The sequence below is a fragment of the Drosophila rhopaloa genome, unplaced genomic scaffold (genome assembly GCF_018152115.1).
Source record: "Drosophila rhopaloa isolate 14029-0021.01 unplaced genomic scaffold, ASM1815211v1 contig_115, whole genome shotgun sequence".
Taxonomy (NCBI): domain Eukaryota; kingdom Metazoa; phylum Arthropoda; class Insecta; order Diptera; family Drosophilidae; genus Drosophila; species Drosophila rhopaloa.
The window spans coordinates 13920064-13931667 of record NW_025334990.1 but is presented as its reverse complement, the minus strand read 5'-3'; the positions used below and the strand labels follow the sequence as shown (position 1 = coordinate 13931667).

Sequence of the window (11604 nt, the reverse complement as noted above, 5' to 3'; positions counted from 1 at the left end):
AGGCGTGCTAATTTTTATGAATTTCATAACATGATTTTAATTTTGAATCAGACAACGCTGCGTATTACGTGAAAGCTCTCTGATGCGTTGCGACTGCGAAGTCACGCATGCGCGCCAAAAATGTAAAAACCAAGACTCCCCCGAAAATCCAACTGCATTTCTAAGGCGAATAAATGAAGAGTCTAAACACAAATCGGAGTGGGCAAGGCCCCAAAAATCGGGGGGTCGGGGTTGGGGGTTACGAAGTGGATTGCCGGTTTTATGCGGGCGTGGTGTTGTTGTTGCTTCTTTTTTTTTTTCTTTATATAGCTTTTGCTGCCGCTTCTCCCAAAAAACCAAAAGCAAACGAAAATGAAAGCGAGCGCACCAAGAAAAAAAAAACGCTGGCTGCTCAGTCGACTTCGTCTTTTGTTGGTGTGAGTGAGTTTCTTGAGTTTGTATGGGTGCTTTTTGGCTGCCTTTGTGTGACGTCACTCGATCGAGCGAATAACGGTGCATTGAGTTTTTTGATGAAATAAACAACTGCATATTTTAACTTGACAAAAACACAAACAAATTCTAGCTTTAACTTCAGATTTAAATGCATTTACATACGGAACACACGGAAAAAAAATTTTTTTTAAACAACGTTCTTTTATTATCTTTATACTTTTATAGTTGATTACTTGAAAATAAACATTTTGAATTTAAATTTTGTAGTAAAAATGAAAGGCAGCTATGAGCTATGAATATTAGCTTAGTGTTTTCTAGAGTTAGCATATTTTTAAAAAAATATTTTAGGCTGCACTAAAAAAAAGCAACTTATAATATCAGGAAGTACAAAATTGCTAAATTATAATAAGAAAATATTATAATTTTTACCAGAAAACCATTAAAAGATTTAGTTGTTTTAAGATTATCAAATATTTTATAATTAAAAATCATTAAAACAAATTTAAATATTTATTGTTGTTGTTGCTAAAATGTATATTACAAAAAATTGTATGTTTATCATATGGAAACTTATTTGTATTATAAAAAATATTAAATAATATAGTTGCTCCGTACTACAAAATAATATATTATAAATGAATTATATAAAACTAATAATAATACTCTTACTTAAAGGGAATACATTTCCTTCAACTTGTGCCTCTAGAAACTTAAATTTTGCCTTTAATGTGTGGTGGTAAACGCTAAAAACTCACAACCAAAAGCCCAAATGCATATTATTTACGTTTAATGGTTTACACTCGGACTTTTTGCCTGCGGCAGTAAAAACAAGAACTTGCCAAGTGAACTGCCTTGCGACGAGAGTAAAAGTGATTGGGAAAAACTTTTGCTTTTTTACCTGATCTTGGCTCTCCTCTCGCTCTCATCCACAGGTAGTTGCTTTTGCTTTTGCTTTGCTGCTTGTTGTTGCTGCTTGCTGGTGTTGCTGCTGCTGCTGCTGCTTGTTGCTGTTGCTGTAAAGGCAGCGCAGTAACAGCGACGTCGGCGTCTTTTTGGGGGCTTTAATGGCGAGCGTGGAGCGACGAGGGATGAGGCGGTGTGTGTGTTACATGCGCCGTCCGCTCATTTTCTTTTTTCTTCGGCTGCGTCGCTGCGCCAAAGACTTTTTCACTTTGCCGCGCGTTCGCATTTTGTCACAGTTACAATTTACCATTTGTCGGCGACGGACGCGCGCTCTCCGTCTTGGCAAAAGAAATATACAATACAAATCTCAAAGAAAAGCTCGCTCAGCTAACGGTTCTTCAGGAGCGTTTCTAACACCAACACAGCAACTACCAACAAAAGCCACCAGCGTCGGCCCGTCTCGTATAAAATCTGTTGCATCACTGCTGCGGCACTTCAGTCGTTCGAACGCGTGCGGCCGGAGAAGTGCAGTTTACAAATAAGAAATTAAAAATAAAAAATACAATACCAAAACAATAACAACAAGAATTAAAACAAAATAAATAATAGGCAAACGAAAAATGCTGGGCTGCAGTGAACACTTAGGCAGCCTAAAATGAAGCTTAATATTAAATAATAATATATTTGAAAGAGAAACGATAAACATTTCCAAAGACCCACTTACCTCAGTGCAATGCTTTAGGCCTTAGCAAAAATAATCGAATTAAAAATTCTGACTTTATCTGAACTAATTAAAAAGAAAAAACATCCAAAATTAACGCTCTACAAGGCATCAAGATTTTACCCTCCTTCGCGCAACTGAAAATGCTGAACATGGAGTCGCCGCAGATGTACGCCGATGCCGTTCAGACATTGGCCCAGCTGGACCTCAAAAAGGAGCCGCCGCTGCAGCAGGCCACCATTGGCCAAATCACCCTGACGGCCATGTCCACGGCACAACAGCAGCAGCAGCAACAGCAACAGCAGCAACAGCAGCAGCAGCAACAGCAGCAGCAACAGCAGCAACAACAGCAGCAGCAACCTCAGCAGCAGACAACCGATGCCAACAACAATACTTCCCAGGATGCCGCACTCCTTGTAAAACAACATGCCATGCATCAAATGCAACAGGTTGCCGCCTTGGGCAACAACAACAACCTGCTGCAGAAGCAAATGTTGCAGCAGTACACCACCCAAACGGATCTGGACGAGCTGACCACGCAGGAGATCACCCTGGATCTGCAGCACCTGATAGACGATCAGTTTAGGGACACGGAGGCACTGGGAATCTTCAGTGACATGGTGACCAGTCCGGGTGGTCTGTCGGCCACCTTGCCACCCAGTGGCATGGTATCGGCGGCAGCAAAGGTCCTGCAGCAGCAAACACTGAGGAATCAGCATGGCTATGGGGGAAGAGGGGGAGGCGGAGGAGGAGGAGGTGGTGGCGGCGGAGGAGGAGCCCTGGCCTACATGCCACAGCCCGTTCATGCCACCTACAATAATTCCAGCGACGAGAACAGCTCCGTGGGCTCCGATTCCAGTACGATCAAGGAGGAGCCCATCGATCCGGAGTACAGGCGACACCTCCAGGAGGCGGCCAACCAGCAGGCGGCGTTCATGGGCAACGGCGGTGGGTTGTACAACGGCTACGGGGCGGGGGTGAACGGCCTGTCTGGTGGGGGCAATCCCCTCAACGGCGGCAACACTACGCCCAGCAGCAACGGCAGCAATGGCAGCACGGGCAGCAGCAACGGCAGCCAGTTCACCAATCTAACGACCGCCAATGTCCTGGCCCATCACAACCTGCCACATTTGGCGGCCGCCGCAGGAGCCCAGCATTTGCTAAAGCAACACAGCAAGTTGCATGCCCAGCAGCAACATCAGCAACACCAGCAGCAGCAGCAACATCGCAAGCACAGCAACAAGCATGTGGACAAGGGCACCGATGAGTACCGCCGGCGAAGGGAGCGGAACAACATTGCGGTGAGGAAGAGCCGGGAGAAGGCCAAGGTGCGGTCGCGGGAGGTGGAGGAGCGGGTGAAGAGCCTGCTGAAGGAGAAGGACGCACTCATCCGGCAGCTCAGCGAGATGACCAATGAGTTGCAGTTGCACAAGCAGATCTACATGCAGCTGATGAACCATGCCAATCCCGAAGTGAGTCGCGTGTGCCGCAGCTTCCTCAACACCAATGAGCATTCGCTGTAGCAGCAGCAGATACAAAGAAAGTGTCCTTTGGACATGCGATAGTGTGTGTGTGACTGCCTGAATATGTGTGTGTATGTGTGTGTGAGAGAGACTCTGTCAAATCAAAGATTCAAAATGCTGTGTGGGTAGCTCGTAAGAACCATTTTCCTTCTACTATTCATTGTTTTCTATTTAAGCCGTTGGTCTGTAAACGTTTACAACCATCTGCATTCCTTTGTACATTTTCTTCTACTCCCCCCTTCCCCAAACTCTTGTTATCATTGTAAAGCATATTTTTGTACTTAATTCTTAACGACTGTAACATATATTTCGCACATTTTTTATACATAATCTTATACATTATATCTTATCATAAAGTTAAGCCAAAGAAAAATGTTAAAAATATTTATGTAAAAAAAAATAACACGCAGGAAAGAAAGAAAAAATGGAAAATACAAAAAATCAAAACTTATTTATATACATCTAATTCAAATTTGTACATTTCTTGATTGGTGTGCGGCTTTGCTCTATGCTTAATGCCACGCCCACATCCACTCCCAATCGCCCAGCCCCCCTCCCCACTGCTTGAAACACTGAAAAAAAAACATTAGCAAATCTTTAGTTGTTAAGCAGATCGCCCGGAACATCGAGTAACCGCTTTACCTGCACAAAACCCTCGAAGGAAACCCTGCCCGTAATTAACAATTGTCTAGCGAATTCGACGAGTTTGCGGGAATTCGCTTTTGAGAGAGCGCAGAAGATATGAATGCTATTAATTTGTAAGGCCAACGCAATGTTCTCATTTTAATTTATATATTCGTAAATTAAATATACACAAACAACAAAGAAAAACTGTAAAGCAAATCTAAATAAATTAAATAAAATTTACAATATACAAAGAAACTGATTTTGTTGCGCTTTTAATTTATGTTCTAGCAATACATCTTTTCTTTCAGCTCAAAATTGAAAAGTTATTACAGGTATAGTAAATGAAGTCAAAAGTTAGCGATGCAGTAAATGATATTATTATAATATATATTATTGATCGCGGAAACCGTATTTCTATCGTTTTTCCATTAAGTTTTGTTGGCTGTCTATTAAAAATGTTTATTATAATAAATAAAGTAAACGTGCTTAATAAGCCCCTTAAAGTAATAAACTGATATTTGTTTATTTGTAGTTTAATTTAAATACTTAATCGAAGCGTTGGCAACCACTTAACTTAAACATATTCCAACCGTTTGTTGGAATGATATTTTTATGACCAAGTCAATTAAAAACACTAAGTGCCCTGTATGGTTTATTCTGGTTTTTTATTTCTTTCCCAAAATTATGCCCCAAACTGCAATTAGCCCAAGACACAATATGAATTGAAAAGCGCTGCCAAAAAATGTCTAATTAAATGTCGGCCATATTTAGGCGACAAAACCGATCTGTTGGGGGCCAAAGACTAGAAAGAGACGCACCATGTCAGCCCCGAAATGTGAGTGAAAGAGAGGGGCAGTGTCTTGCTTTTGGGCTGTCTTCCGATGGGACAAATAAGACAGGCCAATGCATTTTGGGCTGCCAGGCGCGACAGGCAGGGAACCAAAGGGAAGAGCTCGGACCCCCAGACAATTGCAAGGCGGCCGTGTTGACACAATTTGACAGTAAGACAAACCCAAAACGAAAAGCAAATTTATAAACGACAAGGCGAAAAAGAATTAATGCAACTCGAGAAACCGACAAATTAACGCGCCAGAGAAAGCCCAAACAAAAAGGCCAACAAGAAAAATCTCCCAGAAAAAAACGCATGCCATGAAATGCCATGACGACCTGGGGCAGATAATCACTTACAGACATTTGGGTTCGAGCTAAGCCCTTTTGGGTCGGAAAACCCAAGGCGGTGGCCCAAACTTTCTTTCCATCTGAATCTCTATCTTGGTCAAATGCTGCTGCTGCTGCTGCTGCGTGCGCCCAATTTGTCTAGCTGCATTGTTGAGTACTTTGATTGATGAAAGCTAATTGCGCATGCACTCTAACCGAAAAAAAACAAAAGTGAAATTGCTTTGAACTTGTGGGTGTCGCTTGGTAGCCACAGACCCCAAATTAGCCCATACTTCACTTTTAAGCTCGACTTTGATAAGGGTTCTAAGCGGATTAAGGTGAAAGTTTCCCCCCAATGCTTCTCCACATTGAATGCAACATGCAACTGCGTTTTGGCAGGCGGACAAAAATTGCCGCACAATTACTGCCAAACTAAGCGCCAAGCAAGTGGCGCGGCCACGCGGCGTATGAGTTATGAGTGGCGGCAGCAAGAAGTGATAAATTTGCAACTGCAACGAGCAGATGAGGCAGCAAACACACTTTTTTCTGGCTTACCTGTGCGACGCGTTGATAAATGCTAATTGCTGCAATGAAAGAGGCTGGGGTGATATGTTGACAGGATTTAAATCAGGAAGGAAAATACTAAAGGGAATTAAGGGATACCTAGTACGTTCAGAATTTATAAAGACATATATTGAATTAATATGAAAACATTATACTTCATTTAATTTAAAAGGTTCAAATTATTTAATCAACTAAATAAAATAAAAAGTATTGGTACATTTCTTAACAAAATATACATGCGTAATTGGTAAAAATTGTTGTTTAAAATGCAAATTCCATATTTAATGTTATTGAAAAGTGTTCTCTATTAACTATTATTGAAGACAGACTACCTCCCCTTATTAATGTTATTATTATAATAAATTCAGAAGTGTTGCAAAATATGAGAAAGGTAAGGAATGAAAACACATTAGAAGAAAACGATAATAATATTATAAGATAGGTTGGCTACTTCTTGCACAAATTTATTTATAAGACCTCTTCTTATCGTTGCTACTATTATTTGCTTTTTTGCTCTACTTTACTTTGTTTGACAATTTTTCTGAGTAATCATTAATTCGATTAAAACATTATAAATTCAATAATCAAGAATGGCATGGTATATTTATCATTTGATTTATTGATATTAATAAAAACTGGTACTCTTTCATATATTTACTTTTGCTTTTAAGAGCTAGTCACTAACATAGTCAGTTACATGAATGGACTACAACAATTTAAAAAGGGATAGTACATAAGATGAAAGATTGGACCCCTTCGATCAGCGTCACTTTCGGTTTCTTGGGTCCGTTATTGAGGTGAACTGCTCCAGCTCCAGCGCCAGCTGAATCTCCAGATCCCGATCCATCTCGATTCAGTTGTCATCCAATCCATCTTTCACACTCCAGTTCCACTTTGTCCGCGCCGCATTGTTGTGCCTCCGCGGCGCTTCATCTCCAACTTTAGCTGCAGCGACTATAAAAACCATAACGGAAAAAAGTGGGTTACTTCATTTTTATTTTCATGTCCCAAGACGGCGAAAGAGATGGCGAGAGAAAGAGCGATAGAGAGAGAGGGAGAGAGAGAGGGAGACCAACTTTACATCTATCTATCTATCTTTATTTTTTCTTTTTAGCACAGATTGAGTAATAGTTAGTTGTTTGGCTTATATCTTAGAGCCAGGCTTCGTTCCCTCTCTTTTGCGTTGGTATTCGCTTGGCAACGACGATCGTGTGGCCAACACAGAGTGGTTTCACTTTCTATGCCGACTTCGACTTCGACTGCGACTGCGACTGCGACTGCGACTGACTTTTGCTATCTAATACAGCCGCTGCAACAACAATGGGCCATTCGGCTACATCCAAAGAAAAGATTTTTAAATTGGGAGTTTCTAAAAATTTATAAAAGTGTAAAGCATATTGTTCAAGTTTTTATGCTAATTTAAGAAAAATTTGTCATTTTAAAAATAATATACATATTAATAATGTTGATATAGTACTTTGTTATATATTCAACAAGTTGAAACACTTTCCGCAATTGACACAATTTGCAAATATTTTATGCTCTTATGTTGAAGAAATTGAATTTCAAAAAGTGTCAAGCATTTCTTAGCATTTTTTAAACTTTTAATACATTTTTTCTTTTGCTAGGAAAATATTGCAAGTTTATTTATTAAACATTTTTGCTTCACAAGAATTCAATTTTATCATTTTAATTAATCAAATGATAATAAGATCTAAAAATATAATGTTAAATATTCAATAGCTCTATCCACCACTTGTTATAAAAATTCTGGAGATCTTTTGTTATATAACTATTTGTACCTGCATTCAAACTCTTGTCAATAAATTATATTTTTATTATGAATTAAGAAGAACAACCAACTATGATTGCCATAAAAGTAAAGGTGTAATCAAAACCGATTCTCCCAGTGCAGCAACAACAACAATCGCTCACCTCTTTTTCTTCGCGCTTTGTTGTTTTCTTTCCACAATACATTGACTATTTTCTTTTCGACGACGCCATGTTGGCCACAAAGTCTAAGACCCAGACTCAAACGCAAACTCGGGCCCAGAGTCTGAGATTCAGCCTCACTCTCGACGGCCTGTATCTGTATCTGCAGTTGTATCTGTATCTGTATCTGAGTGTGGTGTGGGGGTTATGTAATAGTCACGACTGCTGTTGTTGCTGCTTTAAAGATGCCTTTTCTTTTGTTGGGCTGTCTGCTGCCTGATGACCAAGTTAAGATATTATGTTCGTTATGTTGCGCTTATTAACGTGGCCCACAAAAATTGTTTAGCGTTTTGTTTTGCTTAAACGAATTTTCCGTTATAAATCAAGCGTACCACGCAAAATAGAAACATTTTGTGTGCGAGCTGGCCAGATGGTAAATCATCATCAACTAAATTGTTTAGCCAAAGTGACCCACAGCCGAAAATGATATCCCTTCTCCCCCTTTCGATATTTTCCTTACGCAACTTGTCGAGTGGAAATGCTATCCATCTATCTATCTATCTACCTTCTCTCAGTCCAATCAGTCGGCACTGCCATTTGAAACAATTACACAGCTCCAACGGACATTAAAAAGAAATAATTTACGCATAGTAAAAGTATCTTTTGGGAAAAGTAACGCACCCTTAGGGGAATATTAAAACAATTTATGGGCCTAGTTAGGCATTTACACGTAAAGAAAAAGGGGAAAGAAAGAAAGTAGTGGTAGTTGAAAGGCAGAAAAAGCTAAAAGTTCGGGACTTTTGAACACATCTATATCGAAATTTTACTTGGTTCTAAATATATTTTAAGTCAAATCGTTTAAAAGTTATGAATATGGTTAATATAGTCATTAATACTTGAACATTTTTACCTGTATCTCTTCCTGCTAAGAAGAATTAGGACGACTATTCTAAGGGGTTAAGATATGAAAATGGAAATCATTAAATTAGTAAGATAATTCCTAAATAAAAAGGGCATTTGTAATTTTATATAGTCATTTAATGTTTTATTAAATGTAAATGATTGTCAGCTGCATTAAATTCTTAATAAAATAACTAAATTGAATCAATAGAACACTCCAAAGTAAAACTAAATGTATGTCAGATGAATAAAATATATAACAAAATAAATGTGTAAAATTAATAGAACACTCCCTTAATAAAAGGCAACTGAAAAAAATAGCAAAATCAAATGAAAGCAAGAGGAAGAGAGCGAGACAAAAAAAAAACTAAATCTAAACCACTCACCCAAAGACCCATTGGCCTACTTTTCTTACAGAGCCCAGCAACAACAATAAAAATATAAAAAATGCTAGAAAATAATCTCAACGCCAACACACGCACACATGGCTAATCAATGGGTATCTGTGTGTTTGTGCGTCAAAATTTACAAGGGGCGCCCTTTTCGAAAAAAAAGTCGACAAAAAAGCAAAACGCAAACGAAAACGAAGTCTTCCAAGAAAGCTGCGCGCGCTTCTATTTTCAGCTGCGTTGGCGTCGACGTCGCCGTCGCCGACTTTATCAATCTTTCGAGGGGGCGGTGAGGGGTGGAAAAGCGGCAGGGGTGAGGGGGGGCAGCGGTACGAGGGGGCGGGGCCGTTACTTATCTTAGGGCAAGACCCGCGTCCGCTGAGCGAACGAGATGGCTGCCAAAGGGCCAGACACTTGTTGCAAGCAGAACGCCCCACCGAAAACAGAGCAGCAACAACAAATTGACCCAATTTTTGTACATTTTTTTCTTTACTGCACACAGATACAAACAACGCAATACAAACAAACCTAAATATGCGCCCTGAAGTCATAAAGAAATATATACACACTGAAAACGAAACATTTGAATTAATAATATTATTGCTAAAGAAGTAACTATCCCCAATCATACGTTTTTTCAGTAAAACTATTATTAATATACAAATATGAATTAATATACAAAGTTCCTGTATTTAACCTGGTCTTAGATATTTTCTAATTTGCATAATTTAAGTGACTCCTGTAAGGTTTTTATGGCCAAAATCACAAAAAAATCTACTAAAGTTCTCGTTTTTTTATCAAAATGCTAAGAATTAATAACCAAATATAGGAATGGGATACCTTTTTGAATTCGTCACAAAATTTCCAATCGATTGGCATTTACAGCTAAAAAATTTTATTTTTAACCGATTTTCGCAAAAAATGATGATGTAACCCCTTATCAAAAATGAAAAAATCGGTCAAAAAATAAATTTTCCCAAATTGGCCTGGAATCGATAGGTTAGGTCATCAGCTGCTCAAAACAGTTATTCTTTTGGCTGTGCGGCGTATTTTAGCTAATTTATAACAAAAATGCTTACATATAAACTAAAAAAATCCACTGGAGCTTCGGTTTTTTTTAATTATTTGAGAACATTTTTCTCTATGTGTATGTGCGACTAAATATGTGTGTATAATGCTCCCTTAAAATTGAAATTGTTGTTAATTGTTGTTGCTGGTGCTGTTTGTTGTTTGCTTGGCGGCATTGTTGAGTTGTTTGCAGGGGGGCGGTGAAGAGGGTGGGTGCGGGATGGTTGGGGGGGTGGCAGGGGGAGTGGCTGCAGCAGCCCAACACCAGAATTCACTTTCAATTTCTCGGTTATTTTTTTTCTTTTGGGCGCATTGAAAGAAATGTTCTATGCTTTGCAGGAACAACAACAGCCAGAGCAACAAAAATTTTCTTGACTTTGGGAAAAGTGGGTCAGCAGCTGTAAAATAGACTCCACCAGACTGGGGCCTCAGCACCACCACCCCCCCTGCCCACTGCCCCAAGAACCACCCCCTTTTGCCGCCAAACTAAAGGCAATCAAATCGAAAAAGAGAGAAATGTTTGTGCATTGCCAGTGGAATGTGTCTGGATATGTGTATCTGCGATCTCTGACTCTGTTTAGACGGTGTCTATTTCTCCTTTGGTTTTTCCTTTGCCTGTCACTCCCCCTTCCGCCATGCCCCGCCCCCTTTGCCATTCGCCCACCCGGGGGCCTGTTAAGTAGGTCAGCACTTACGGCCCGATTCCCTATCCCCAATCCACGATCCACGAGAAGTTTTCATTATCATGTGCAGCTGATGCAGCGACTGAGGCTGCCAAGCAAAAGTATCTTTAAGTATCCCCAGGGTGTTGCAACATCGGCTAGTAATGGCAAAAAGAAATGGTTTCTGGGCTTTTATGTCTAAACAATGCAGCAGCAACTTCATAAAATGTGTCTTTCCATAAGGAAAGGAGATAAAACAAATTGGGAATGTTTCTTCAACGTACTTGGGATCTTGATGGATCACTAACAGAAACGCTAGGAAAATGCAATGAGTAATTAAATATTTATGGTAATTGTTGCTTGATATTGTTGAATTCCCTCCTAAAGTTAAATGAAAATTGACCATTTAATATATTTTAATACATCATTTAAATAGATCCAAACGTTCAAAACAGAAACTAATAATAATCCAAATAATACGTTTGCTTATTGTAAATGTTTCTGACACAAATCTTAATAAGTGACTACAAGAAAGCGAACTAAAACCATTCCTTAATTTTGATTCTAAAAATGTGTTTTATATTAGGGTTGATAAGGAATTTAAGAGTTTATATTTTAATATTATTTAAAATGTATTTAAGATGTTTAAATTTGAGCTATTCTGCATAAACTCTAATCATTTCAACCCCAATGATACTTCCCTTAGGGAATGCGTATAATCTTGA

The 11604-nt window shown here is 39.3% G+C and overlaps 1 protein-coding gene and 1 long non-coding RNA gene across 3 annotated transcripts; one reads left to right on the top strand and one right to left on the bottom strand.

The window, feature by feature from the left end:
- The first annotated feature begins 1630 nt into the window (after positions 1-1630).
- On the top strand, positions 1631-4426 carry LOC108053411 (CCAAT/enhancer-binding protein). The gene has a single exon (XM_017136050.2). It carries the CDS (start codon positions 2200-2202, stop codon positions 3577-3579), a length of 1380 nt encoding a protein of 459 aa, XP_016991539.1. The 5' UTR covers positions 1631-2199; the 3' UTR covers positions 3580-4426.
- Positions 4427-6527: 2101 nt separating this feature from the next.
- LOC108053408 lies at positions 6528-9234 on the bottom strand. 2 transcript variants are annotated; one of them, XR_001769698.1, is made up of 2 exons: positions 9147-9234; positions 6528-6882 (listed from the first exon to the last, which is right to left on the bottom strand). It is a non-coding gene; the product is annotated as an uncharacterized LOC108053408 (long non-coding RNA). The 2 variants fall into 2 exon arrangements; XR_001769697.1 differs by lacking the exon at positions 9147-9234 and adding an exon at positions 7010-7186.
- Between the last annotated feature and the right edge of the window lie 2370 nt (positions 9235-11604).